Source organism: Microtus oregoni, unplaced genomic scaffold (genome assembly GCF_018167655.1).
Source record: "Microtus oregoni isolate MIOR12 unplaced genomic scaffold, Mior012 000004F_ref0000308, whole genome shotgun sequence".
Lineage (NCBI taxonomy): Eukaryota > Metazoa > Chordata > Mammalia > Rodentia > Cricetidae > Microtus > Microtus oregoni.
This window is the reverse complement of record NW_024543063.1, coordinates 24,209,328-24,236,925: the sequence shown is the minus strand read 5'-3', so window position 1 is coordinate 24,236,925 and position 27,598 is coordinate 24,209,328. Positions and strand designations below refer to the sequence as shown.

General features: G+C 45.1%; 1 protein-coding gene across 2 annotated transcripts; it reads left to right on the top strand.

Annotated features, from left to right (window-relative positions):
• The first annotated feature begins 372 nt into the window (after positions 1-372).
• Positions 373-27,598, top strand: Slc16a14 (solute carrier family 16 member 14). Of its 2 annotated transcripts, XM_041649538.1 has the most exons (5): positions 373-725; positions 5,475-5,745; positions 12,023-12,166; positions 19,484-20,458; positions 25,145-27,598. In XM_041649538.1, exons 2-5 carry the CDS (start codon positions 5,487-5,489, stop codon positions 25,294-25,296), a joined length of 1,530 nt encoding a protein of 509 aa, XP_041505472.1. In that variant the 5' UTR covers positions 373-725; positions 5,475-5,486; the 3' UTR covers positions 25,297-27,598. The 2 variants fall into 2 exon arrangements, with proteins under 2 accessions (XP_041505472.1, XP_041505473.1); XM_041649539.1 differs by lacking the exon at positions 12,023-12,166.

The following is a 27,598-nucleotide window of genomic DNA, read 5'->3' as shown; positions in this document are numbered from 1 at the left end:
TGAAGATAATAGGTACTTCAGAAAGATGGAAAGAGGAGGTACCCAAGCCGGGACAAAGATGTGGGATTTTCAGTCCACTGTGGTCTTGAATATTGAGATTTCTCTTCGCTCTAAAATGTCTCTTTTTCGGCCGCGAAACATATGAAGGTCTGGTCCATCACTTCCCTCCTAGTCAGGGAGGTAGGGGGAGAAAGATACTTGTGATGTCCTCCACACCCCTGAGATTTCTGGCCATTTCCTAAGGTTGTAAATGTGCACAGCATTGACAAATCTTAGTCAAGGCGATAAACTTCAAGCGGCCACAAGAGTGTGCCTGTGAGGAGCCCGTGGATTTTTTTTTTTTTTTTTCCTGCCAAACCAGAATTAGCCGGTATAGGAATGAACCAGCATGGAGCTCTGAAATTGCACCAATTGGAAGAAAGCTCAGGGTAGGCTCGGACCCTTTCAAATGCACCCTTTTTAAAGGCTACGGGACGGAAGCATCGAGCCTTAGGCTCCAGAGGTTCACCTGGCCAGACAGCGAGCAGAGGGCGAGTCCCGGAGCCCTGCACCGAGCGCACGGAGCAGGGCGGAGAGCCGAGCTCCAGGCGCCGCATCTGCAGGATGCTGGTCGATATTGCCACCAATCCCCACGCCCAGCGGCCCCGGGTTCTCGGTACAGTGCTGCAAGTTCACGGGTGGGGACCAGGAGCCGAGTGAGACGGTAGCCCTGCAGGCTGAGTGCGGTGAGTACCCTAGGGCTGTGCTGAGGCCAGAGATTGCCGCAGGGTTGGAGCATCTCCGAACTGGCGGATACTGGCAGATACCGGTCGATACTGGTTGGTGTCCGCGGCTCCTCCAGGGACCCTCAACGGGGCGAGAGCCAGGGAAAGGGTGGGGGAAGAGAGGGACTTGGGCAGGGCGGTGGTACTCCCTCGTCCTCCAAACTGCAGGCGGGGACGCGCACCGTCCAGGGCGTCGCGCGCCACCCGGGCACCAGAGCTCGCGTCACCTCCGCGCCCGGCCTCGCGCTCAGGGGCTCTCGAGGCCCTAGTTTACTACTTGAAGTAGACGGTGATGGGGCTACAGCTATCGACCTCCGAGAGTGCGGGTGTCTCTGTGTCTGGGTCCCCTAGTGGAGATGGAGGCTCGGAGGGTGTAGCATCTCGCGCGGGTGGACCTGGGCGGCGGACGCTGAGCCCCCGGGAGCTGCTCGGATCCGGCATCTTCAGAGAGGAAAGGGGATAGTGAAGATCCAGCACAGCCATTAAAGGGCAGAGGCTTCCACAGCCTGACAGGGTTTTTTGAGCTCATCTCTGCTTACCAATTAAGCCCTTTCTTCCTGCAGAAAAGTTGGTTCAGGCTCATTAGCAAGGATACCTGGAGGTGCTTATTAGCAATCAGAAAGATTCTTCTTCTCCTGGTCAAAGGAAAAAGGGGAAGAAGAGAAGGGAGAAAGGGGAGGGGGTTGGAGAAGAGGTTGAGACTGATTATAGGTCTGTTCATATTTGAACTTCACAGGGCACCCATTAAACAACTGTCTCACTTTCAGGACTGGGGATGTAGTTCTGTTGATAGGGTGTCTGCCTAGCATGCATAAGGCCCCTGGGTTCAATTCCCCCAGCACTTCCTAAACCCAGCACTGTAATACAACACTCATCTGGCAGGGGGGTGAGAAGTTCAAGGTCATCCTTCAACCTGAGGCCAGCCTGGGCTACCTGAGATCCGGTCAAACACACAGACGTTTAAGTTGTCTTAATCTGTAAAATTGGGTCATTTGGGACCTCGATACCAACCAGCCAAGACCATCGTGGCAAAAACCACAGAGCACAGCCCTGGCCCATTTTCTTACACACACGCACGCACGCACGCATGCACCCTTTACAACCCAATATAAAGTCAGCTGAGCTGCCTCCTTTTCAGCTCAGGGGCATCTTGGTCTCTAGCGCGCCCTCTACTGGCCTGAAATGCCCAGTGTTAAACTGTTTTAGACTAGGGTTGAAGAATTCAGCCTACCCCTTTGGGAAGAGATTGCAATTTTAGTTTTCACTTGTCACGCACCCCCTTTTGCTTATCATTATAATTAGTTCATCGAATTAGACATAGTGACAGCCCAATTAAAAAAATGAACAACCTGCTTGTAAAAATTCCTCCCATGACGGAACTGTAAAAAGTTAACCATATTTTAATATATGGTACGCTCCAGAAAAAAAAGCTGACATTCTCACTTTCCCCATTCCTCCACTGTGTAGCCTATATCTGTCACTTCAATGTCACTCCATCCTCATTTATGACTTCTATTTATTTACTCTTAATTTTTTTAAAGACCTTTCGCGTTTTTTAAATGTGTGTTGTATGTGCCTGCTTGTCTGTGTGTGTGCCATGATGTTCCTCTGAGGCCAGATGATGTCATCGAGTCCCAGGGAACTCCAGTCAGTTATGAGTCACACTATGTGGATGTTGGGAAGTAAACCCTCTGCCAAAGAAGCAAGTGCTTGTAACTGCTGAGCCATCTCTCCAGCTTCCCTTAAAAAATGTATTTTATGGGGGCTGGAGAGATGGCTCAGTGGTTAAGAGCATTGCCTGCTCTTCCAAAGGTCCTGAGTTCAATTCCCAGCAACCACATGGTGGCTCACAACCATCTGTAAAGAGGTCTGGCGCCCTCTTCTGGCCTTCAGGCATACAGACAGAATATTGTATACATAATAAATAAATAAATATTTAAAAAAATGTATTTTATGTGTGTGATTATTTTGTCCACACGTATGTGTGTACTGTGTGCATGCAGTAATGGGTTGGGGTACAGACTAGAAAAGGGCATCAAGCTAAATATCAAGACACAACCATCCCCTTTGTATCAGGAACCCATTCCCAAGACAGCTAACCCACTCCAAGGACAGTGGCCTTAATCCATTCCTGAATTTGGGGCCCTGTGGCATATACCTATTAAAGGACCCACCTGTTACTATGGTTGCAGTAACAGTTAGGTTTCAACATGAGCTTGGGAGGAAATAGTCAGATCGCACCAGACTAAACACTTGTTTTCCTGTAGACTTTCAATTTAGTGACATAGTCGGATAAGGCACTGTGAAGCCAAGGAATGATCGCTCTTTGAAAGGTATAAGTTCAAAATGCAAATACTTGGTTTACTATGTGCTTGGTTCGGATTTTGTTGTTGTTGTTTCTGTGTTTGTTTTTTCTTGAAAGGGGGATCTCTTGAGACCTAGGTTGTCCTCAAACTTGCTGTATAGTGAGGCTGGCCTTGAACACCCGATCCTTCTGTTGCCCACATGCTAGGGTTGCAGGCATGCACCATAATATTGTTCTGTTTCCCAGGCTTTTTTTTTTAAGACAAATACTGTGTACCCGAGGCTGGTCTCAAATTCCCAGCGATCAGCCTGTCTCAGCCTACCGTTTTCTGTAATTGCAGGCACGTTCCACTATACCTCTTCATGCGTTCTTTCAGGGAGATCAGGCGGGGCCCCTGAGGTCTCAGTCAGCTATTTACTCCACCTCCGTTCAACCAGAGTTGTCTGCATACAATGCCATCTTCTGTCTTCACACTTGGGCCTCTTGCATAAAACTGTCCGTTACATGCTACTCACCAACATTCATGTATGATCAAAGAAACTGCAAATGCCCAGAGCAATTCCATGGCAGTCACATTGTTAACCCATAAAATAAATAATTCAGTAAGAATATATGGTTCTTAACACTGCCACAGAAAAATACTTAATATTTCAGGTACTTTTCTGTGGATTGGAAAACTATCATTTTATTTTGTGTATGTACATGGCGGTGTTTATGTGCATGTGTGTGTAGGTGTGTGCACATTTTGTCAAGGAGATCAAAAATCAATGTCACTGGGTGGTGGTGGCACATACCCTTAATCCCAGCACTAGGGAGGCAGAGGCAGGCAGATCTCCATGAGTTGGAGACCAGCCCCTGGTCTACAGAGTGAGTTCCAGGGCATCCAGAGTTACACAGAAAAACCCTCTCTCGAAAAAAAAAATCAATGTCAAGTGTCTTGATTGATCTCCACCTTTTTGCATACTTGTTATGTTTTTAGATGCTTTTATTTAAAAGAAATTCATTGTGTATGTACGCATGTGGGTCTGAATGTCTGTGTACCGTGTCTGCAGTACCTGCAGAGGCCAGAAGGCGGCACTGGATGCCCTGGAACTGGGGTTACAGGCAGTTGTAAGCTTCATGACTCCTGCTGACTCAAAGGAGGGTCCTCCTAACCACTGACATCTGTCCAGCCCCTGGTTTCCCTCGTACTGGAGGGCAAACCCAGGGTTTCACTCATGCTGAGTCAGTGCACTACCGCTAAGCCACATCCCTTCTGTTCTAGCAAAAATCAAAGTTGATTTCAAATTCAAAGGAAATAGTCAAAGGGAGCGAAACGTTTTCGTATGTACCAACTGAAAATGCCACTCTCCAGATGAGCCTTTCACCACACAGCTTTGCTCTTTTCACTACTTCTTGTTTTGTTTTTAAAGACAGGGTTTCTCTGTGTAGCTGTTTGCCTCTGTCTCCCGAGCACAATATTCATTTGATGTTATTTTAGGTTCTCCGTGTCCATATTCAGTCTATATACCATGCTATATACCATGCTCCACCTGTACAGGCGCTGGGGTAGCAGGCATCCTGCCGGCTCCCGGATGCTCCCCGGCTCCAAGCCTGCAGTGGTGCATGCACCTCTTGACTTTAACCTCCCAACAGTCATTTCCACTGGCAGGCAACGGTTGCTTCTGTTATCCTAAACATTAGGACCCTTTACAATCTCTACACTCACCATTCTCAGATGGTGAGCTAATTCCCTAGTTCACCAAAGACATTAAACTATAGGGCTCAGCCGGGCAATGCCTATTTAATCCCAGCACTCGGAAGGCAGGGGCAGGTGGATCTCTGTGAGTTCAAGGCCAGCCTGGTCTACAAGAGCTAGTTCCAGGACAGGCTCCAAAGCTACAGGGAAACACTGCCTCAAAAAACAAACAAGCAAACTATCTACAGGGCTTGACTTGCCATCCCCACTATTTACTCAGAGAACAGATGTTATCAAGACTGGTCTGTCTTACCCATCACATCCAGGGGACTCTCTCTCTCTCTCTCTCTCTCTCTCTCTCTCTCTCTCTCTCCTTTCGTCCATCTCTCTCCCTACCCTCACTTCTCTCTTCCTTAACTTTATAATATTGTGAGGTGATTATAAAGACAAATTTTAGCCCAGGTTAGCCTCAAACCCGTGATCCTTCTGCCTCCACCTCCTTCAGCAAATCCCACTGGCGTGTGTCACCACAACAGGCTAAAGACAGATTTTAAGGTGATCTGTGAAGAAGTAAAGTATGTCCCTAGGACTTCAGTGACAAAGACAAATCTGGGGATCATTTGACCCTGAAGCCACTTTGATGTCAGTGGGAGGCAGAGCTGTCCAAAGCCGAGGAAGGTGTTTTTCTGTTTCGGTGTGTGCTGAACTTTCTTATTGTGTGTTTCAGAAATCCTAGAAAATGTATGCAAGCCATGAGGATATCGGGTATGACCTTGAAGATGATCCCAAGGCTAAGAAGATACTGAAGCCCCACCCAGACATCGACGGCGGGTGGGCCTGGATGATGATCCTTTCTTCCTTCTTTGTGCACATTCTCATCATGGGCTCACAGATGGCCTTGGGAGTCCTCAACGTGGAATGGCTTGAAGAGTTCCACCAGAGCCGCGGCCTGACTGCCTGGGTCAGCTCCCTGAGCATGGGCATCACCTTGATCGTGGGTACGTTCGCTGCCACCTGTTGAGGTTGCTATAAAATGGCAAGTCCCTGTTGAGAGTCATTCATCACATTCCTGAAACAGTGGGAGAGGTCAGATTATTATCATCACTCACTTTTAAAATCGAAGTGAAATATTCAGAACACAAAATTGACCATTTAGCTGTGTGTGTGTGTGTGTGTGTGTGTGTGTGTGTGTGTGCTTGTCCCATGGCACTTGCGTAGATCAGAGGACCACTTGAAGAAGTTGATTCTCTCCTTCCACCACCTCAGTCCTGGGGGTGAAGCTCAGGTTGCCAGTACCGCCACCTGCTGAGCCCTCTCACTGGCCTCAGCACTGATTCTGTGGCTGATGATTCATCTCCATCATTTCTGCTTGGTTAACACTTTCACTGGAACTGACCTTAGCTCAGTGGTTCCTGAGTGTGCAACATTTCTGTTGTTTTGAGGCAGGGTTTTATGTAGCCCAGGCTTAAAGTTAAGTATCTAGCCAAGGATGACCTGAACTTCAGATTCCCTTGTTCACTTTCCAGATGCTGGGATCACAGACAGGCACGGGCCACCTCACCCAGTTTAGTTAGCATCCATGAGTGTCCTGGGGGGCACTGGTGGGCATCAGGTCTGGGGCCTCACACACACTAAGCAAGCAGTCCTCTACCAGTGCGCTGCATCTGCTACCCATTGATGATGAATAGTTTTAAAAGACAGAAGATTAACCAGGCCTGTCCAGTTTTCTGTTGTTGTAATGAAACTCATGGAAGCTTACCGTTCCAGAGGGTTAAGAGTCCATTATGGCGGGGAGGGGCAGGACACAGTGGGTATGAGGGCAGGGAACAGGAAGTTGAGATCACGTCTCTGTGTGCCTGCCAGAAGCAAGGAAAGCAAACTGGAAGTGGGGTGAGGCTATAGACCCCCAAAGGCATACATCCCCCCAGTGACATACATCCTCCAGCAAGGTTCCACCTCCTAAAGGTTCCATAACCTCCCAAGCAGCACCATGAACCAGGGGTGACACGCCTAAGGGGGAAATATCCTGTTCAGACCACCACAGAGGAGAATTAGGAGTTCAAACCCAGCCTCAGATGCATAGCAAGTTCCAGAATGGCCTGCCATTCAGGAGACCCAAGGGCACACATGTACATGTGAAAAGATTGTTGGTAGCCGGGCGGTGGTGGAACTTGCTTTTAATCCCAGCACCAGGGAAGCAGAGGCAGGCAGATGTTCAAGGCCAGCCTGGTCTGAAAGCAAGTTCCAGGATAGGCAGGACTGTTACACAGAGAAACCCTGTCTCGAAAAACAAAAACAAACCAAAAATATTAACAAATATTTATGACTTTATTGTCTTCTTCAGTTCGTCTTGATCTTACAACTAGGACAGGGCTGAGAGATGGCTCAGTGGTTACGAACACTGGCTCTTCCAGAGGGCCAAGGTTCAGCTCCCAGCACCTGTGTGGTGGCTCACAACCATCTGCTCCCAAGTCCCGTCATAATGAAATCACTGGGTCTGGGTTTTATTGTTCCTTTGGTCCCAAGAGTGTGGAGCAAGTGTTCTTTATTATTGTGTGTGTGCATGAGAGAGAGAGAGAGAGAGAGAGAGAGAGAGAGAGAGAGAGAGAGAGACTGACTTGTGGAGTCAGTTCTTTTCATTTTGCTGGAATGGAAATTAGCTCTTAGTAACGCCTACCGGCCATTCACAAACAATGCTTAAGAAACAAAACTAAGCCAGAAAGTTTAGAGTGGAGTTCCCTCCCCAGACCTTTAGTGCTTGTATTTCCTGACTGCAGAGGGTTTACAGCACCTCCCATCTGACTTTGCTCATTTACAAACCATAACCGACTGAGGGACTCCTGTGCGAGCAGCGCCACTTAACTTGGAAGCCAGACAGTTAGCCACTTAAGGCCATCAGCTGTTGTTCACTTAGTGCTCTTGTCAGGACAGCAACTAATGCCATCCATCTGGTTTATAAAATTTTTCAGCTAGTAATAGTCACACTGACTTGTAGCACGCATAATAAAAACCCAGAGACAGAAATTGGGTTCAACGCAAAAACCAGAAAAGCAAGGCAGCCAAGCCAGTAGAGAAGTCTTACTCTACCAAGGTTGGAGGACCATAAACTAAACCAACTAAGTAAATTGAGCCTCTCTCTCCTCCCATTTTATATTCCCGTTAGTGCTGGGATTAAAGGTGTGAGGCACCTCCACCTGTATTTGTTTCTGCGTTGGTCTTGTGGAGCCTAGAGGGGCCTTGATCTCACCGAGATCCATCTGATTCTTTCTCCAGAATCCTGGGATTAAAAGTGTGTGTCATCTCTAGTGACGTTAGCTTTGACTCTCTTCCTCAAGCAAGATTTATTGATCAACATACAAATAATATACATGGCTTTCCTTTCTTTTTATTTTTCTCAAATGTCTTAGGATATTTCATAAGCAAGCATATCAAAAAAGCTTGCCTCTGAATCCTTTCTGTTATGCAGGAAATAAACATACTACTGCGGCCTTCCAGTCTTTCATGTATTAAAGGGCTGTCAGCGCACAACTAGGAGTCACATGTGTTCCATTTGGGGTCACTTGGTCATCCGACTATGGCATGGCTGAGTGAGTATGAATGTATAACAATTAAAATGTGGGGTTGGCGAGGTGGCTCAGTGGTTAAGAGCACTGGCTCCTCTTCCATAGAACCTGTAATTTAATTTGGTTTTCAATGTATATAAAGAAATATCTTCAAACTTATGCTATCTCAATTTCAGTTAATTTCAGTTACTCACAAGAAGTCATCCAGATGCTCATAACAATGGGCTGATTTTATGTTATTTATATAATATACATATTCGATATATATCATTGCTATATAATATGTATAATTATAAAATATATAAATATATTTAGTATGCAATAAGTCTATTATAATGAGTTAATTGTTGACTTTAATGTCAGAATTTATTAAATAAGTCTTTACATTTACACTTTTCAAAGACACCAGACAAGGAGCTGAAGAGATGGCTGATGGGTTAGCACATTTGCTGCTCTTGCAGAGGATCTGGGTTCAGTCCCCAGAACCCATCTAAGGTGGCTCACAACTGTCGGTAGCTCCAGCTCCAGGAATAGCAGACATATCTGGCCTGCACAGGCACTGCACTCATGTGCACAGACATACACACAATTAAAAACAAAATAATGAAGCTGCAGTGATGTCAGTGGTTAAGAGCATTGCTGCTCTTGCAGAGGACCTAGTTCAATTCCCAGCACCCATCTGCCGGACTCTAAAGGCAACAGGCATGCCCACGGTATACATACAAACATACAAGCAAAACACACATACACATAAAGTAAATAAATACGTTTTTAAAATAAATCTTGCTAGATGTCGTAGTACACCCCTTTAAGCCTAGCACTTGAGAGGCAGAGGCAGGTAGACCTCTGTGACTTCCAGGCCAACCTGGTCTACATAGCAAACTCTAGGCCAGCTGGAACTACATACTGAATAAATAAATACACAAAAATTTTTAAAAAAATCTTTGAACACATACACACACGGCAGACGAGGCTAGGTTGCCAGTACAATCCTCTCTTCATTATCAACTTGGCAGAATTGGAGTCACAGGAGAGAAACTTCTGTAGAGTTTCTGAGTTGATTTGACTGGAAAGGTAAGACCCACCCTAAATGTGGGTCTGGAGGAAGCTGATGGAGCACCAGGATCAGTCTTCCTCTGCTTCCTGATGACAGACACAATGTGGCCAGGCTCTGTAGTGTCCTTGATAAAGGAGCCCCTTTAACCCTGGCCCAAACAAACCTTCCCTTAAGTTGTTTTTATCAGGACTGGTCTGGCGAAAGTAACAAATACAGCCCTGCCCGTGGGAGACACCAGTTCCTTCTCCCGCACAGAAGCGACCTCACAGGGAAATCTTGTTTTAGTTTGGGCTAAGCAGGGAGACTCTTAAGAGCTCGATTGCTTTATTTATCATTGTGTGAGTATGGGCACAAGTGGGCCCCAGCCTATGGATAAGGGTCAGAGGGCAACTTCCGGAAACCGGCCCTCTCCCTTCTACTCTGAGTTCTAGAAAATGAACTCAGGTCACAAAGTGTCAAAAATGCAGTGCTTATTATCCATTGAGGAGACATCCCTGAGTGATTAATATTCTGGCTTCCCTGTCAAACTGTGGACACAAGGACCATTGTGCCCAACAATCTTAAAGTATAAAAACTGGGGTTCAGTTCAGCGGTAGTGTGCCTTACCTAGCATGCATGGAGAGCCCTGGGGTCCATCCCCCAGCACCTAATAAACCAAGCATGGTGGCAGATGCCTGTTGTCCCAGCATTTGGGAGGTGGAGGTAGGGGGATCAGAAGTTCAAGGTTATCCTTGGTTGTGTAGGCAATTCGAGGTCAGTTTGGGCTGCATGAAACCAAAACATTGCAGCCCCGTGATCTCAGAGAACTGGAAGAGAAAGCAGGGCCTAAGTGAGTTGAAAACAGATAGCAAGTCCTTTTAAATTCTGTTTTCATTGGGTGCTCTGTGATTGGCTGTAGATCATCTTCATGGGAATCGTTTCCGATGTTTCCTTTAGAACTGAAGTCACGCTGGGCCTTTAATCCCAGCACTTGGGAGGCAGAGACAGGCAGACCTCTGTGAGTTCGAGGCCAGCCTGGTCTACAGAGCGAGTTTCAGGGCAGCCAGAGCTACACAGAAAAACCCTGTCTCAAAAAAACAAAAGTGAACTGGAGCAAAGACCTCTGGTGTGGGTCAGTGAGTCGGTTCAGTGGACCCTTGGTACCAAGCCTAACAACCTGAGTTCCTTCCATTCATAAACCCATATGGTAGAAGGAGAGAATTAACTCCCGTAAGTTGTCCTCCGACCTCCACTCCAGCACCATGGCACATTCACCAACAACATGTCATAGGTGGAATTTAACCTCAAGAGGCAAGGGTAGAAGCTGCGACCAGCCTGAGAAGGTGTGACTAAGCCAGAGGGTCAGCCATCACATGACACCGAGTCATCTGAGGAGAGGTAGGAAATAGTCAGCCTTGCTACTGGATTTGTGTGTGTGTGTGTGTGTGTGTGTGTGTGGTTTCTCTTATTTTCAAGTGTTTGCTTATTCCACACATTTTCAAACTCTGTGTAAGGTCCAGAAAATGCATGCTAGGCAGGATCCTGTTAGAACATCAGCTGAGGGCTTCTGTTGTGGGCAGAATGAGGCTGACCGCTGTGTCCACTCTAGAGCTGTATGTTCTCTGATGAGATTGTGCACATCTGCAAAGTTTTTATACTTTAAGATTGTTGGGCACAATGGTCCTTGTGTCCACAGTTTGACAGGGAAGCCAGAATATTAATCACTCAGGGATGTCTCCTCAATGGATAATAAGTACTGTACTACCTCTCCTCAATAAAATGCCTGCATTCTGGACTGAAGACATGGCTCAGTGGTTAAGAGCACTGGCTGCTCTTCCAGAGGACCGGGGTTCAATTTCCAGCAGCTTACAACTGAGTGTAAGTCCAGTTTCAGAGGATCTGACATCCTCACACCAATGCCATTCAATAAAACAAAACCCTGTATTTCTAAAGATAGAATGGATGTTGTTAATGACCTGATGACCTTTTTGCTACCTGTAGAGGTAGACCTCATCCAGACCCCCAGATTGATCACCCCAGACTTTTATCTTTAGCTTTCAGTCAACAGAGCCCATCCTTAGCCTGCTGACCTCTATGCTGTCTTCATCAGAGACTGCACCAGATCCCAGGCCTTTTAGCTGTAGAACCCACCTTCATGGTCACATGTTCTTTGTAAAGGAATGTCTATGTAGTCACACCTTAAGATTTATTGTGCACCTGGAATCAGAATGACTGTAGCCTGGAAAACCATTTTCCAGACTCTATTGTGTTTAAATTACAATAAAAACCGGCTGGCATCAGACTTCCCAAAGTTTGATCCAGGTTGACCAAGTCAATCTGAACGAGCTTTTCATTCTTGCCTTTTTTCAGACCCCCATCATAAGATATTTTGTTTTTGCCTATGTTGTTAAAATTTATACTTATTTGCTTATTGAGGGTGCTTGTGTGGAGGTCAACAACCTGTGGGAGTCTGGTCTGTTTCTACCAAGCAGGTTCGAGGGCTCAGACTCAAGTTGCCAGCTTTGGCCACAAGCCCCTTTCCCGCTGAGCCATCTCGCTAGTCCTGGTTTGGTTTTCTTTCAACAGCCCTGGTGATGTTTTACTCTTTAACTTTTTGTGGGGGGACACTAAGACAAGGAACCTCTAGTCAGTGCCTTTTCCACTGCTCTGTGGCAGGACCTTTCATCGGTTTGTTCATTAACACCTGTGGGTGCCGCCAGACAGCGATCATTGGAGGGCTGGTGAACTCCCTCGGCTGGGTGTTGAGTGCCTACGCAGCCAATGTGCAAACTCTCTTTGTTACCTTTGGAGTGGCAGCTGGTAAGCACGGTTTAACATGTTTGGTTTCAGTGTTCTGTGCATTCAGAGGATGAATTTAACTGTGGAGCAAAGAGGCCCATTGAGACATTCTGTTGATGGTCTAGAGACATGACTCAGCAGTAAAGAGCACTTGTTCTTGCAGAGAACCCAGGTTCCATTTCCAGCATCCACATGGCAGCTCACAGCTATCTGTAACTCTTTTTGAGAGGATCTGATATCCTCTTCTGATTGCTATGGATAGCACACACACACACCAGTTTACATACAGTTTTGCATTCATGCAAAACACTCACACAAATAAAATAAACAAATCTAGAAAAAACTTTTAAAGCATTCTGTATCATCTTGGAAGTGTGTGTGTGTGTGTGTGTGTGTGTGTGTGCACATGCGCGCACGTGCCATTTTGTCATCCTTTGCCTTATTGTTAGACACAGGGTCTCTCACTGTATCTGGGGCTAGGCTGTCAGTCAACAACCCCCAGAGAGCCTCCTTCTCGTGACACCCCAACCACCACTAGTGTTACAGGTATGCAAAGCCACACCCAGCTTTTTACTTAGATGTTGTAGGTTTGAACTCAGATCCTTGTGTTTGCATAGCAAACCGTCTTATCCATCAACCCAAGAAACACTTTAATAGATGCTAAGTGTCCCTTACATGTGGGACACTCACTAGCAACTGTATTTGACTTCCCCCAAATAGAACAAAATCCAGACTCCTATGTGCTAGGGTTTCTCCTTCAAAGAATGGGAAAGGGGGGACAATGACACAAACTAAAGTGAGTAAACCAAGATGCTAGGGAAATGGGTGACATTCATTAGTAACCACAGGACTAAATGTGACTGATGGAATAGTCATTATCGTTCAGCTCCGTTCAGATGAATGAATTAGCACAAGTCCCTGGCAGACAGAGATTCTCGGAAGCCAATCTAGCACACAGGCAGGGGATGGATTAAAACCAAACACCACGCAGAGTAATCTGCATTCTGCAAAATGTATTCCTAGCCATAATTTCCTTTACCCACGGTTTGTGGGGTTCACACAGTGAGTAGCTATTTCCTCGAACCCTGTGTTCCCACCTGACTCTGTGGGAACAAAACTCTGATCTGTCTCCAAAAAAAAAAATGAATTATTGAATCAGAGTTGAAAGATATTTTGATTAAGACAGCAGATGTAGTGACACATACATTCATGGCATTTGAGAGTCAGAGGCAGGGGCATTACCAAAAGTTCAAGGTCAGTTTGGTCTACATAGAGAATTTCAGGCCATTCAGGCTATATAGTGAGACTCTTTCTCAGAAAAAGGAAAGAAGGAAGGAAGGAAGGAAGGAAGGAAGGAAGGAAGGAAGGAAATCTCAGTGTTCAGGAGACAGACTGAAGAAGGATCTCTATTAGTTCAAAGCCCTGGTCCACAGACATTGAGACGCTGTCCCAAAATTCAAAAACAAAATCACAAGCAAAAGAAAAGATCCAAATGTGGTAGTACATAGCTATAATTCTAGCCCTGGGGAGGTGGAGAGAGGAAGACCCAGAAAGCAAAACCAGCCTCAGCGACATACATAGTGAGTCCCAGACCAGCCTGGGCTAGACAAGTCCCTGTGCAAACAAAGGTCAAAAAACAAAGCAACAAAAAGTTATTTTGGATGGGATATGGTGGTAAATAGCACATCTGGACTCCTAATACTTGGGAGCTTCAGGCAAGGCAATAGAAAGGTTAAACTTAGTCAGGACTCTGTCTTAAGACCTTACTTCAGAAAGCAATCAATGTAAAAACAAAAGGTTAATAAAGATTTATGTTTATTTATTTCTGTTAGGAGATGGGCCCTTTCGTATTCCCAGTCTGACCTTGAATTTACTATGTAGCAGAGAAGGACCTTGAACTTTTGATCCCTCCTGCCTCCACCTCTTGGGTGTTGGGATTGCAGCAATGAGCCGTCAGGCCTGGTTAGTGTTTCACTTTTTCTGGGAACTCTTACTACTGAGTGTCACCCATCTGTGTGCTCCTTTTGTAACCACTTAGTATTCATGTGACATTAGGCACACTAGACTCATCACGGAAGCTCCTTGTACCTCCGTTTCCTTACATGTAAATCAGGGGTCTTCCTGTCACCACCTACTTAGGGCTAAAATGATAGCTACATACTGCCATATCTGGAGTACCAATCACAGTATCCTGTTGAAATGATGGAAGTAATTCACAGAAAATGCTTAGCATGATGGTAGGTACTAAAGTGCTTGGTAAATGTTAGCTGACATATAAACTTGGTAGCATATGTGTAGCATAAATATGACATAAACTCAAGTATATCCCTTAAGACAAGAGGAATGAGACACTAAGACCTGATGCCAATGTGCTGACAAGATGGCACACAGGTGAAGGTACTTGCCTATGACAGGTACGAGCTGGACAGCCTGAATGACTCTTGGATCCCTAGGTGGAAGGAAGGAGTCAACTCCTAGAGCAAAGGTTCTCAGCCTTCCTAATTCTGTGGCCCTTTAATACAGTTCCTCATGGTAGGGTGACCCCCAAAACATAAAATTGGTTTTGGTGCTTTGTAATTTTTGTACAAATTTGGTATTTTTTCTACTGTTATGAATTGAATCTGATATGCCACCTCTATGTAAAAGGGTCTTTAGGACCTCAAGAGAATTGCGACCCACATGTTGAGAAACACTGTCCTAAACATTATCCTTTTACCTCCACATGCTTATTGTTTGCATGTGTGTGTCTGCAGTCACACACATGTCATATGCATAAAATAGCAATGGTAATAATAATAATGTTTAAACGATATTAGAAACTTTTTTGTTTGGTTTTGTTTTTTGAGACAGAGTTTCTCTGTGTAACAGGCCTGTCTATCCTGGAACTTACCCTGTAGATCAGGCTGCCCTCAGACTCACAGAGATCCGCCTTCCTGTGCCTCACAGGTGCTGGGGTTAAAGGCATGCACCACCACCACTTAGCTAGGATCAGAATTTCAAGGCTATCCTGAACTACAAATTCCAGGTCAGTCTGGGCTATAAGAGAACCTGTCTAAAATAAGTAGACTTACTTTGTGTCATCATCAAAATCCAAAGCATGACAGTGTCACAGAACAAATCACCTAGGGTCTTTGTCTTAAATTCAATAAAATAAATTGCAAGAGGTCTTGGGGTGGGACTGTAAAAGACTTAAAATAGGCACCAACAAACAGCAATGTGTAAAACCTTTTTGGATCATGATTTAAAAATACAAGTTTGGGGGGGTGGTTTTGCTTTTTAAAAAGAATAGCCATTTATGAAACATTTGGAAGTTTGAGAGCCTTCTGGATATTTAGTGGTATCAAAAATTTCTTTTTTCCAATGAGATAATGATATGAGAAGTATGCCACTTAAATGATTCCTACATTTGGAGATTTGTATACTAAAATATGCACACATGAGATAATGTATTCTTGATTTGCTTCAAAATAATTTGTGGTATTTACCAAGTTGGCTGCGAGTTGAGATTTGTTGAAGCTAAGTGATGGCACGAAAAGTCATTAAATCATCCTGTTTTTCAAAGCTTCCCAGAGTTTGATTTAAACTGTCCCATTAGAGCTGGAGAGATAGCTCAGCAGTTGAGAATGCTTGCTGCTCTTGCAGAGGACTGGAGTTCAGTTCCCACCACCCACACTGGGCAGCTCCCAACCAGCTATGGCACCTGCTCTGGGGACCCAGTGCCCTCTTCTGGCCTCCAAGAGCACCTGCACACGGACACACACACACACACACACACACACACACAGACACCCCCCACCCAAGAAATGAATCTTGCAGGGCAATGGTGGCGCATGCCTTTAATTCCAGCACTCGGGTGTTAAAGACCAGCCTGGTCTACAAGAACTAGTTTCAGGACAGGCACCAAAGCTACACAGAGAAACCCTGTCTTGAAAAACAAACCAAAACAACAACAACAACAACAACAACAAAGAATCTTAAGATTATACTCCCTATTGATGCAGTCACCCTAGATTTTGAGTTTTGTTTTTTGAGACAGCATCTCACGTAGCCCAGGCTAGCCTCAAATTTGGTATCTAGCCAAGGATGACCTTAATACTTCTGCCTTTCCTCTCAGCTTGGGTATTGTGGTGTGTGTCACCAAATCTGATTTATGTGGTGCTGGGACCAAATCCAAGGTCTCATGCACACTGGACAATCACTTTTTGTAAGTATGATGTATGATGTCCAGACAACAGAACATCCTCATTGTGTGATTCTCAGTCACATCCCCTGTGGTTCATCCACTCTGGGTTCTTTTTAGAATAGCCATTGACACACCCGCTGAAGAGGCTCCTTTATTTTTTTTAAATATGCTTTATCTTTAGCATAGAAGTGCAAAGTTAATCTCATCTTTAAAAGATTTGTCTTGGGCAAGTGAGATGACTTAGCAGGCAGAGGTGCCACCAAGCCTGATGACCAAGTTACATCCCTGGTACCCATGTGATAGAAGGAGAGAACTAACCAACTACCTGAGACCAGGTGAGGGAAGGGGTAATAGGGTAGAAGAAGGGGCATGTAGGAGGAGACCACTTGTTGGTTCCCGGCTGCTTAATCCTGAAATAATCACACAGAAAACTGTGTTAATTAAATCACTGCATGGCCCATTAGCTCTAGCTTCTTATTGGCTAACTCTTATATATTAATTTAACCCAGTTTTATTAATCTGTATATCACCATGTGACTGTGGCTTACCAGCTAAAGTTCCATCTGGCTCTGGTGGGGCTGCATGGCTTCTCTCTGCTTCCACCTCCTTTCTCCCAGCATTCACTTTAGTTCCCGCCCAGCCCACCCCCACTTAGCTTTGTTCTACCTTAGCAGGCCAAGACAGTTTCTTTATTCATTAACCAATAAAAGCAACACATAGACAGAAGGACCTCCCATACCAGGGCGCTTCCTTTCACAGCAGTGTGATCCAGGTAGTATTGCTGATGTCAGATGACCTGGGAGCTGAGGACATGAGTGCAGAGTCTGTCTGATGGTGACATTTTGTAGCCAGCTTCTGAAGGGGCAAGGTCTCCAGACTAGAATTACAGGTGATTGTGAGACATCATGTGGATGCTGAGAAGCAAATCTGGGTCCTCCACAAGAGCAGCAAGTGCTCTTAACCACTGAGTCATATCTCCAGATTTTTTAAGTTTTATTTTATGTATATGAATGTTTTGCCTGCATGTGTGTATATGAATCGCATGAGTATGTGGTGACTGCAGAGTTCAGAAGAGGAGATGGTCAGACCCACTAGAAATGGTTACAGCTGCCATGTGGGTTCCAGGAATTAACCCAGATCCTCTGCAATAGGAACAAATACTCCTAACCACTGAGCCGTCTCTCCAGCCCCTTTCCGTGTATGTGTGTGTGTGTGTGTATGTGTGTGTTGTAGACAGAAGTTACTGTCCCACCCAGTCCCGCAGCCATTTGGTCCCAAATAAACACATAGAGGCTTATGGTGATTATAAACTGTTTGGCCTATTAGCTCAGGCTTATTACTAACTAGCTCTTATGATTTAAATTCACCCATAATTTTTGTCTATGTTTAGCCACGTGGCTTGGTACCTTTCAGTAAGGCAATCTCATCTTGCTTCCTCCACATCTAGCTGGTGACTGACTCTCTGATTTTCCTCTTCCCAGATTTTTCTACTCTGGTTGCCCTGCCTATACTTCCTACTTGGCTACTGGTCAATCAGCATTTTATTAAACCAATACGAGAGACAAATCCCTACAGAGTACAAACACATTATCCACAGCAGTGTGTTTGTGTCTGTGTGTGTGTGTGTGTGTGTGTGTGTGTGTGTCTGTGTGTGTAACAGTTCTTATGTGGGAAGGTCAGAAGACAACTTGAAGGATTCAGTTCTCTCCTTCCACCATGTACATCCTGGTTGTCAAGCCCCTCCTTCCTGTCTTGCTAACCTCTGGGCTGTTTTTTCTTTGTCTATTTTACATTCTAAGAAATTGTAGATGTCTATCTTTGTGATCATAAGCTTTATAAAGACTGTCCAGAGTTAGGCCCAAAGTTGAGGACTGTGTCTTCCCATCACTGACATTAGTAGGAGGCTCAGAAACAGTTACTGCTCTAGCTGGAGGCATGAACCTGGGAGAGTGGGAGACTAAAATAGACTGAAGTTTCATGGAATGGCCATCATTATTCAGGGTCTCAGACAGTTTATATTCTGAGAGTATTTTGAGGGTTAGGAATGTCATGTGAGCAATGTTCACTAGAGTCACTATATACAGTCACAAGGGCAACGTGTGCTTGGAAACTTTGTTCTGAATAACAATGGATAGAACGATGAGTGACCTAAAATAAACGTGTCCCTGTTAGTACATCTGGGAGGGGCACCAAAGCATATTCCAAGAACAACCCACTTTACGGAAGAACAGGGCTCTTGTCTTGTTTACTCACAAGTTCTCAGAAATCCTCCCACAGTTTTATTCATGAACAGTGGTCCAGAGGACGATGGAGTTGTCACTTTCTTCTTCTGTTTGATTCTGCCTGAGTCAGGGCCTCGCTCCATAGGTGAGGCTGGCCTGGAGCTCGCTGTGTTTTTAATCTTTTGATCTTACAGGAGGGATCTTCTCAGATATTATTGGCAGAAACTACTGCAAAGCCCTAAAGGAAAATTGGCGGCTCCTCCCAGCTCCCCTCCTCTTTATATAATTATTATTCCTTCATTAGAATGGAAAAGATCAATGGTGTAGGGAGACAGAGGTGTAACAGTTTAGACCTTAAATGTCTCTGAAGGTTGTGTAGTAAGTAGTAAAGATGGGCTATTGAGAGGTGGTAGGAAATTTAGGGAATGGGGCCTAGTAGAAGGAATAGGTAATTGGGAATATGCTCCGCTCCCCCACCCCGCCCTGCTTCCAGCTTAAACAGGGTCTTGTGCATCCCATAATGGCCTCAAACTCACTGTGTAGCTGAGACTGGCCTTGAAGTTCTGATTCTCCTACCTCCGCTTGCTAAGTGTTAGGATTATAGTGTCAGTGACCAGTTTTATGTGGTGCTGGGTGGAAATTAATGCCTGCTAGGGCAAGCACTCCAGCAACAGCTAGATCCCTAGTCCTTGCTTCCTCTTTTCCTTGTCTTCCCAGCAACCATGAGCTTTGCTCTGCCACGTCTCTCTGCCCTGATGTGCCCCCAAAGCATCAGGAATTAAGGTCTCTAAAATCACTAGCCAAAATAAACCTTCCTTCTTTTTAAGTTGATTGCCTCAAGTGTTTTTGCTACAGTCTGGACAGCTGCCTGACACAGCAGCTGGTCTATGGATTCTGACTGTGCCTCCTGATTTTTTTCCATCTCACCTGCAGGCCTCGGCAGCGGGATGGCCTACCTGCCTGCAGTGGTTATGGTGGGAAGGTACTTTCAGAAGAGGCGAGCCCTGGCCCAGGGCCTCAGTACCACAGGGACAGGATTTGGGACATTCTTGATGACCGTTTTGCTGAAATACCTGTGTGCAGAGTATGGCTGGAGGAACGCCATGTTCATCCAAGGTGCCGTGTCCTTGAACCTCTGTGTTTGTGGAGCGCTCATGAGACCCCTCTCTCCTGGGAAGGTAGAAAACTGCCCCAGAGGGGAGGAGCCCTCTGCTGTCCCAGCTTACTCCGCTGAATCTGTGAAATCAGGACCACTAGGTGTCACTGAAGAACAAGACAGACAGCCTGAGAACGAGGGAAATGTCTGTGACCTTCAAGCACAGGAATGTCAAGGTCAAACCCGGCCCAGGAAGAACGCGCGTGCTTTCCGGGTTCTGAAGACAGTGAGCCAGCTCACTGTGCGAGTCCAAAAGGGCTTTGGGGACTGGTACTCAGGCTATTTCGGAACAGCCTCACTCTTCACCAATCGCATGTTTGTAGCCTTTGTGTTCTGGGCTCTGTTTGCATACAGCAGCTTCGTCATCCCCTTCATCCACCTGCCAGAAATCGTCAGCTTGTATAACCTGTCAGAACAAAATGACATGTTCCCTCTGACCTCAATTATAGCAATTGTTCACATCTTCGGGAAGGTGATCCTGGGGGCGGTGGCTGACCTCCCCTGCATCAGCGTCTGGAACGTCTTCCTCATCGCTAATTTCACCCTTGTCTTCAGCATCTTCCTTCTGCCATTGATGCATACCTATGCAAGCCTGGCTGTCATTTGTGCCCTGATTGGGTTTTCCAGTGGGTATTTCTCCCTCATGCCTGTGGTGACGGAGGACCTGGTTGGCACTGAGCACTTGGCCAATGCCTATGGCATCATCATCTGTGCCAACGGCATCTCGGCTTTACTGGGACCACCATTTGCAGGTGAGTGCCCCAAGGTACCCAGAGTTTAGAGCTCATGCAGGAGGGCAGGATGTGTCCCCACCCCTTACAAAGTCCAACATCAGAGCTGGGTGTGGTGGCATATACTTGTCTCAGCTCTTGGGAAATTTAGGTAGAAAGAGCACTAGTAGTTAGAGATCAGCCTAAGTTGTCTCAAAAAACAAAAAGTAAACAAAAAGGCCAGATGTGGGATTACACCTGTAATCCCAGTAATAAGGGGATTGAGGCAGGAGGATTGTTACAAATTCCAGGTCAACTTAGCTGCACGATAAGACCCCATCTCCAGAAATCAATGGCAGGGGCCTGTGACTCAGCCACCAAGCCTGATGAGCTGGGTCCAATCCCCAGAACCCACATGGTAGAAGGAAAGTATAGAATCTTACAGATTTTTCTCTGACCTCCATGTTTATACCATGATACAGACCCATACACATACACACACACACACACATTAAGTAAATAAAACTTTTAAAAGAGAAGAAACCAAAACCAAGGCTAAAGGTTGTCATAGGTGGTAGACTGTCTGCCTAGCATGCAGGAGGCCTTGAGTTCTGCACCCAGCACATCATACCCTTGCTGTCGTGGCCCATACTTGTAGTCCCAGCACTTGAAAGGCAGAGGCAAAGATCCAGAGTCCAGGGTGATTCTTGGCCACCTGAGACTCTATCTCAAAAAACTACCAAAAGGCATCCATGCTCTTGGGTCTAGACTCGTGTTTGTTGCCTGTCACTGCTCAAATAAGCTTCCGTAAACATTATTTTACTGTTCTGGCAGCCAAAGGTCTAGCCAAGAAAACATGTGCCTCTGGCTGGCCACCATGGTGGTACACACCTTTAATGCCAGCACATGGGAGGCAGAGGCAGGCGGATCTCTGAGTTCCAGTACTGCCAGGGCTACATAGAGAAACCCTGTCAAGGAAGAAAGGAAGGGAGGGAGGGAAGGAGAGAGGGAGGGAGTGAGGAAGGGCCTCAAGTTCAGGGAGAAACCCTGACTCAGAGGAACAGATGGAGAGAGATGCAAGTGCAAGTGGGATGTGCACACCCAGCACCATCTTTCGACCTTCAAGTTCTTAAACTACACACACGTGCTCACATTCACATGTGCATATGCTTACACGAAAGCACTGAATATATTCTCCACATATATTTATAGAAATATATAGTTATGAGAGAACTTTAAAGCCAGGCATGTAAGCCTGTGATCATGGCACTTGGAGGTGGAGGCAGGAGTATCAGGAGTCTAAGGTTAGCCTGGGCTACGTATGACCCTATCTCAAAACAAAACAAACAAAAATCACTACCACAGCTGGGCAGTGGTGGCGCACGCCTTTAAATCCCAGAACTCAGGAGGCAGAGGCAAGTGAATCTCTGAGTTTGAGGCCAGTCTGGTCTACAAGAGCTAGTTTTAGGATAGGCTCCAAAGCTACAGAGAAACCGTGTCTTGAAAAACCAAAAAGAAAAAAAGATCACTACCACAACAAAAACTAGAAAGTTTTTCTTTTCTTTTTTACTTTTTAATTTATTGTTATTATTATTATCATCATTATTATTATTTGATACAGGGTTTCTCTGTTTCTCTGTCCTGGCTGTCCTAGAACTCGCTCTGTAGACCAGGCTGGCCTTGAACTCACAGAGATCTGCCTCCCTCTTCCTCCCGAGTACTGGGATTAAAGGTGTGCACCCACTATTGCCCAGCAAGAAAGAAGTTTCTGTGGGTGCCTACCCTTACTGCTGTGGGGACTCTAGGCTGGTGTCCCTCACGTCTGAAGTGTCCTTTCTCTTTATATTCTTGCTTCCTCTCCTCCCACAGATTCATACACTAATGGTGAAGGACGTTCATTGGCTGCCTGCATAATGTTTAATTGACTCTCCAGGCCAAGAAACTAAAGTCATAATGTGATGCAGGACCAGCATTCATGCATTATGGGCTCAGGGTGCCAGCAATAGGATCAACTAAATAACCACATTCAGTTCTTGATGGACATCCCAATGGGTTTAAATGCTACTTAATGTGCAGCAGAGAAAATTACTTCTCCAATTACCTTTTTTTTTTTTTGTAAGTGGTTTCAGAAACAAACATGTTTCCCATTTTTCAGAGAGATTTCTACTCCCACTTACAAACCTGGTACAATTTAGTGCCACATTAGACACTCGAGTGTTTCCATTTAGGGAAAGCATGCAATTCAAAACATTACACAGACATTTCAACTGGGGCACTAAACAACACCAACTTCAGTCGAATGTATGTTATAACATTGCTGGGTGTTCACTTCTTTTTATAAGATGCCATGGTAGTAGGTGAGTTTTCTAGATGTTTCCAGAATACTTTCTAACAAAATCTAGCCCTTCAGATTTGTCTGAGTAATCTACATGACTCACCTTCATTTGAATAAAATCTAGCCCCTTAACAAGCATTTTCGATATTGGCCAAAAGCTGGGAGCAATTTAACTGATGGGAAAGATGCCTATGCTTCTCACTGGGCACACTCAAATGAAAAGGGAAGGCAGTTGAGTAGGGAACCAGGTTTCACTTCACAGCTGTGGCTTTGAGTTAATGGATGAAAGGATTGCAAATGTCCCGTGTTCCAAATCAAAGAACAAAGGTCACAAGCAGGTGCAATGATGTGTGGCGGGTGAGGAAATCTCGCCCATCCCCAGCTATAGGGGATTCACACGGCTGAAGATGTGGCACAGTGGCAGAGCACATCTCTGGCAAGCCTGAGACCCTCGCATCCAGTCTCCAGGATGGGAGGGGGAGGCTAAAGAGATGGCTCGGTGATTAAGAGCACTTGCTGCTCCTCCAGAGTTTTAGTTCTCAGCACTCCAGCTCCAGAGAACCCGCGACCTCTTCTGGCCTCCATGGTATTGAACCCAAAGCCTCCTCATATCCTAAGCAAGTAAATGATCGCCATTGGGCTACATCACCAAGTACTTTTCATTTTTTCCTCTTGGGGACCGGGTCTCACTGTGTGTCTGGCTATAGCCTGCCAGTAATGTATTATGCAGACCAGCCTGGCCTCACCGGCAGAGATCTGCCCCGCTTCTGCCTTCCAAGTGCTGGATTAGAGGTATGGGGTGAGCTTGGCTAATTTTCACTCTGTGGCCCAGATGGACCTTGAATTTACAGTCTTCCAGGAGCTGGTATGGCAGATCTGTTGTGCCCCAGATCCTGCCCTGGTCGTCTAACTTTCAGATTACAGTCGGTTCCCTCACCCACTGTTTCTAGATAGATACAGACAGACCCCTCCACAGCCACAGCTTCACTTACTCAGGTGGTCATTACTCCCAGGTGTCCCATCAGGAGCAGGTGTGACACTGACAGATGTTGGTGGGGGTTTGTTGAGACATCTGTGTTAGCTTTCAGACTCATCATTTTTGGATTTCTGTGTTTTAGATTGCGGATGGAGAAAGGATGGAGCAGTTTACTAAGCCACATCTAAAGAATATGACCTTTATTTTTAAGCCCCTTTTTTGTTCTTGTTTATGTTTTGTTCTTTTGTTCTTTGTCTATTGGTTTTTGTTTTGTTTTGTTTTTGAAACAGGCTCTCTTTGGGCAGCTCTGGCTGGCCTGGAACTTGCTATGACTAAGCTAGCCTCAAACTCACAGAGATCGCCTGCTTCTGCCACACCTGCTGACTCTGATTTTTAAGTCAAATAACACATTTAATAGAGATGATGAGCTGGCTTAGTGGCTGAAGAGCTGAATGACCTGAGCTAGATCCCTGGGACACCACAGAGGTGACCGGAGAGAACCAACCCCAAAGAGTTGTTCTGTGACCTCTACATAGTACATGAGTGCCATACAAAAAGTTCATACACTTACACAAAATAAATAAAATAAAAACGAAGGATAACAGCCAGGCATGGTGGCGCACTTGAGAGGCAGAGGCAGGTGGGTTTCTTTGAGTTCTAGGCCAGCCTGGTTTATGTAGTGAGTTCCAAAACTACATAGTAAGACCCTGTCTCAAGAACAAGCAAACAAAAAAAAAATTAAAGATTAAAAAAAAAACAATACAGGGGGCTGGAAAGATGGCTCAGGGGTTAAGAGCACAGGCTCTAGAGGTCCTGAGTTCAATTCCCAGCAAGCACATGGTGACTCATAACCATCTGTAATGAGATCTGATGTCCTCTTCTGGTGGGCAGGTATACATGCAGATAGAACATTGTATACATCATAAATAAATAAATCTTTAAAAAAAAGAAAAAATGTTTAAAAAAAACAATCCATAGTGAATTTGAGACCAGCCTTCAGTATAATAGATGAGATCTTGTATGGAAAGAAAAAGTTGTGAGTGAGGCCTGACTGTGGCCAGCGGTGGCCACATGGGCAGTGCTTTGTGCTCCATCCTCAGCATCACAAAGAAAAGTTAATAAATTAGAGAGGCAGTGTTGGGGACTGAACTTTGACTTTAACACATGCTAGGCAGGTGCTCGACCACTGAGCTACATCCCCAACCCAAGCTCATTTTAAAAAAAAAAAAATTGAGCCAACCTGATCTACAGATGGAGTTCCAGGATAGCCAGGATTATGCAAAAAAAAAAAAACTCTGTCTCAAAAAACAAAAACAAGCAAAAAAATTGAAGTAGCAATAAATGCCTGGTTTATATTTTTGAACTTTGTCTTAAATTGTGTTATACTGAATATATCTGTATTTCTTTGTTTTCGTAGGGTGGATCTTCGACATCACACAAAAATACGATTTTTCCTTTTATATATGTGGCCTGCTTTACATGGTAGGAATACTCTTTTTGCTCATTCAACCCTGTGTTCAGATGACAGAACAATCCAGAAGAAAGTACACAGACGGTGCACACGTTTAGTGTCGTGCAACAGTTCGTGTGGGTCCTCTCCTCATGCCTACCTCACTTGGTTGCTAGAGGAATGCTCTGTGTGGTGGCCGGCCATGTCCTTTTGTAAACGCCCTTGTCATTGTTTCATCTGTAAGCAGCATGGCCTCTCCGGAGGTGGCAGAAGTGATTAGAACCGTGCATGTTTTAGAGATGATGTTGCTTAGAGCTTATTCAGTAGTTGATACAGATGCCCTGATGAAATCTTTCAAGCCAGGCATGGTGGTAAATGCCTGTAATCCCAGCTCTCGGTGGAGGCAGGAGGATTGGAGGTTCAAGGTTAGCCTCTCTGCTACCTAGTGAGTTCCAGGCCAGCCTGGGCTACATGAAAACCTGTCTGGAAAAAAAATAGAAAAAAGAAAAGAAAAAGAAAAGAAAGGAAGGAAGGAATGAAGAAGAAAGTCCCCACCTCTTTTTCTTCCTCCCTCCTTCTCGGCCTCCCTTCCTTCCTTTCTTCCTCTCCTCTCACTCCACTGGGACTAGGGTTTTACATACAAAGACTGGAAATAAAAGCTTTGCAACTCAACCACTTCTTTGTAAGGGAAAACCCAAGAGTCTAGATTTCCCCCAAAGTGTTCAGATAAATGGGCTTTGAGCATGAGACCATGACTGAGTATCATGAATTAATTCTTTCTTACAAGGAGTTATTGGTCTGCTAATATCATACAAAAGCAGGCTGTCATTTCAAAAGTAACATAATTAGTGGGCTGGAAAGGTGACTAGGAGGTTAAGAGCGCTTGCTGCTCTTGGATAGGACCAGAGTTCAGCTATGAGCACCCACATGTTGGCTCACAACCAGCTGTAGCTCCAGTCCCAGTCTCAGGTACCCTCTTCTGGCCTCTGTGGTCACTGCACACATGTTGCACACATACATGGACTCAGACAAAACACCCATACACATAAAATACAAAAACAAATCTTTTATTAAAAAAGTAAGACAATTTAGTACGGTTAAAAAAACACAGTTTATATTTTTATGAAAGAATTCTAAAGCTAAGAAGTGCAGTTTCTAACTCTTCCTTTAGGAAATGAAATTGGCCATCCTTCTAACTCAGTTTCTCATGTCATAGAAGATGAGTTCAGTTTATGAACTCAACACAAATCCTTCCCAAGTGGTCTATAATAATGTCCTTAGTGGTATGTGTGTTTCTTAGTGCACATGCTATTGCATCAAGGGCTACAATTCAGACTCTTTGACTCATACTATTATTGTCTTAGAGTGAACACCTTTTTTTTTTTTAGAGCTGGGCAGTGGTGGCACACTCCTTTAACTGCAGCACTCGGGAGGCAGAGGCAGGAGGATCTCTGTGAGTTTGAGGCCAGCCTGGTCTATAGAGAGAGTTCCAGGACAACCATGGCTACACGTGAAACCCTGGTTTGGTTGTGAGGGGACAAAAACAAAGAAGAATCAAGCTGTGAGGATTATTTTTGGCTTGCCTTGTAGCTTTCCATGTACCTGACATTGGGGCAGTGGTGCCAACCAGCCCAGCTCTGGTGCCTCTTGCCATGTTATTATTATCCACTTGTCTGAACTTGGCACAATTTTAAAGATAGTTCTCTTTGTAGGTTTCATACATGAAGATGTCTAATCTGAGACATCATAAAATCAAATACTCTTTCTTAGCTGAGATCTCTATTTTTCTAAAGCTAAAACGTTTTCAGACTACAGAATGTTCCTCCCAGGATCATTTTGAAATTTCTGACTGCCTTACTTATTTATACATACCTTTAATTAATGACTTAAATGTGTGCTGGCTGGTTTGGGGGGCGTGTAGCTCGGTGATAAAGAGCACTTGCCTAACATGTTCTAGACCCTCCCTAGTATTCATCTTCACACCATAAAGCAAGAAACTTGGACTCACAATTTGCTCATTAACAAAACTGCCAGTGTCTTGGGTCAAATTTCCCTAAAATGAACGCATGCCAGTCTCGGTTATCTTTGGTAATTAAAGACAGGGATGCTAGGAGCTGGAGTTGCAGAATGCTCCCAAGGTCTAACTTTCAGTCAGAATGCAAGGGGAGCTTCCCAGGCGTTAACAAGTAATTAAATGAACAGTTTCCTCATGCCTCATCTCCACGGCCTCCTGTCCTAAGAACTAGGGAAAGGGTTATGCTGTGAAACCCACCCAGATAACACCAGTCGTGAGCAGACTGACCCATAGAAAGGTGCCCAAAAGGCCTTGCTAATGCACACCCTTTTTTTTTTAGTTTTTTTTTAAATTTACTTATTATTATTTATTAAGGATTTCTGCCTCCTCTCTGCCACCACCTCCCA

Coding starts and splice junctions, on each gene's coding strand:
- Slc16a14 (XM_041649538.1), top strand. CDS start 5,487: ATGTATGCAAGCCATGAGGATATCGGGTATGACCTTGAAGATGATCCC. Junction 5,746..12,022: donor GGGCATCACCTTGATCGTGG/GTACGTTCGCTG, acceptor GCTCTGTGGCAG/GACCTTTCATCGGTTTGTTC. Junction 12,167..19,483: donor TACCTTTGGAGTGGCAGCTG/GTAAGCACGGTT, acceptor TCTCACCTGCAG/GCCTCGGCAGCGGGATGGCC.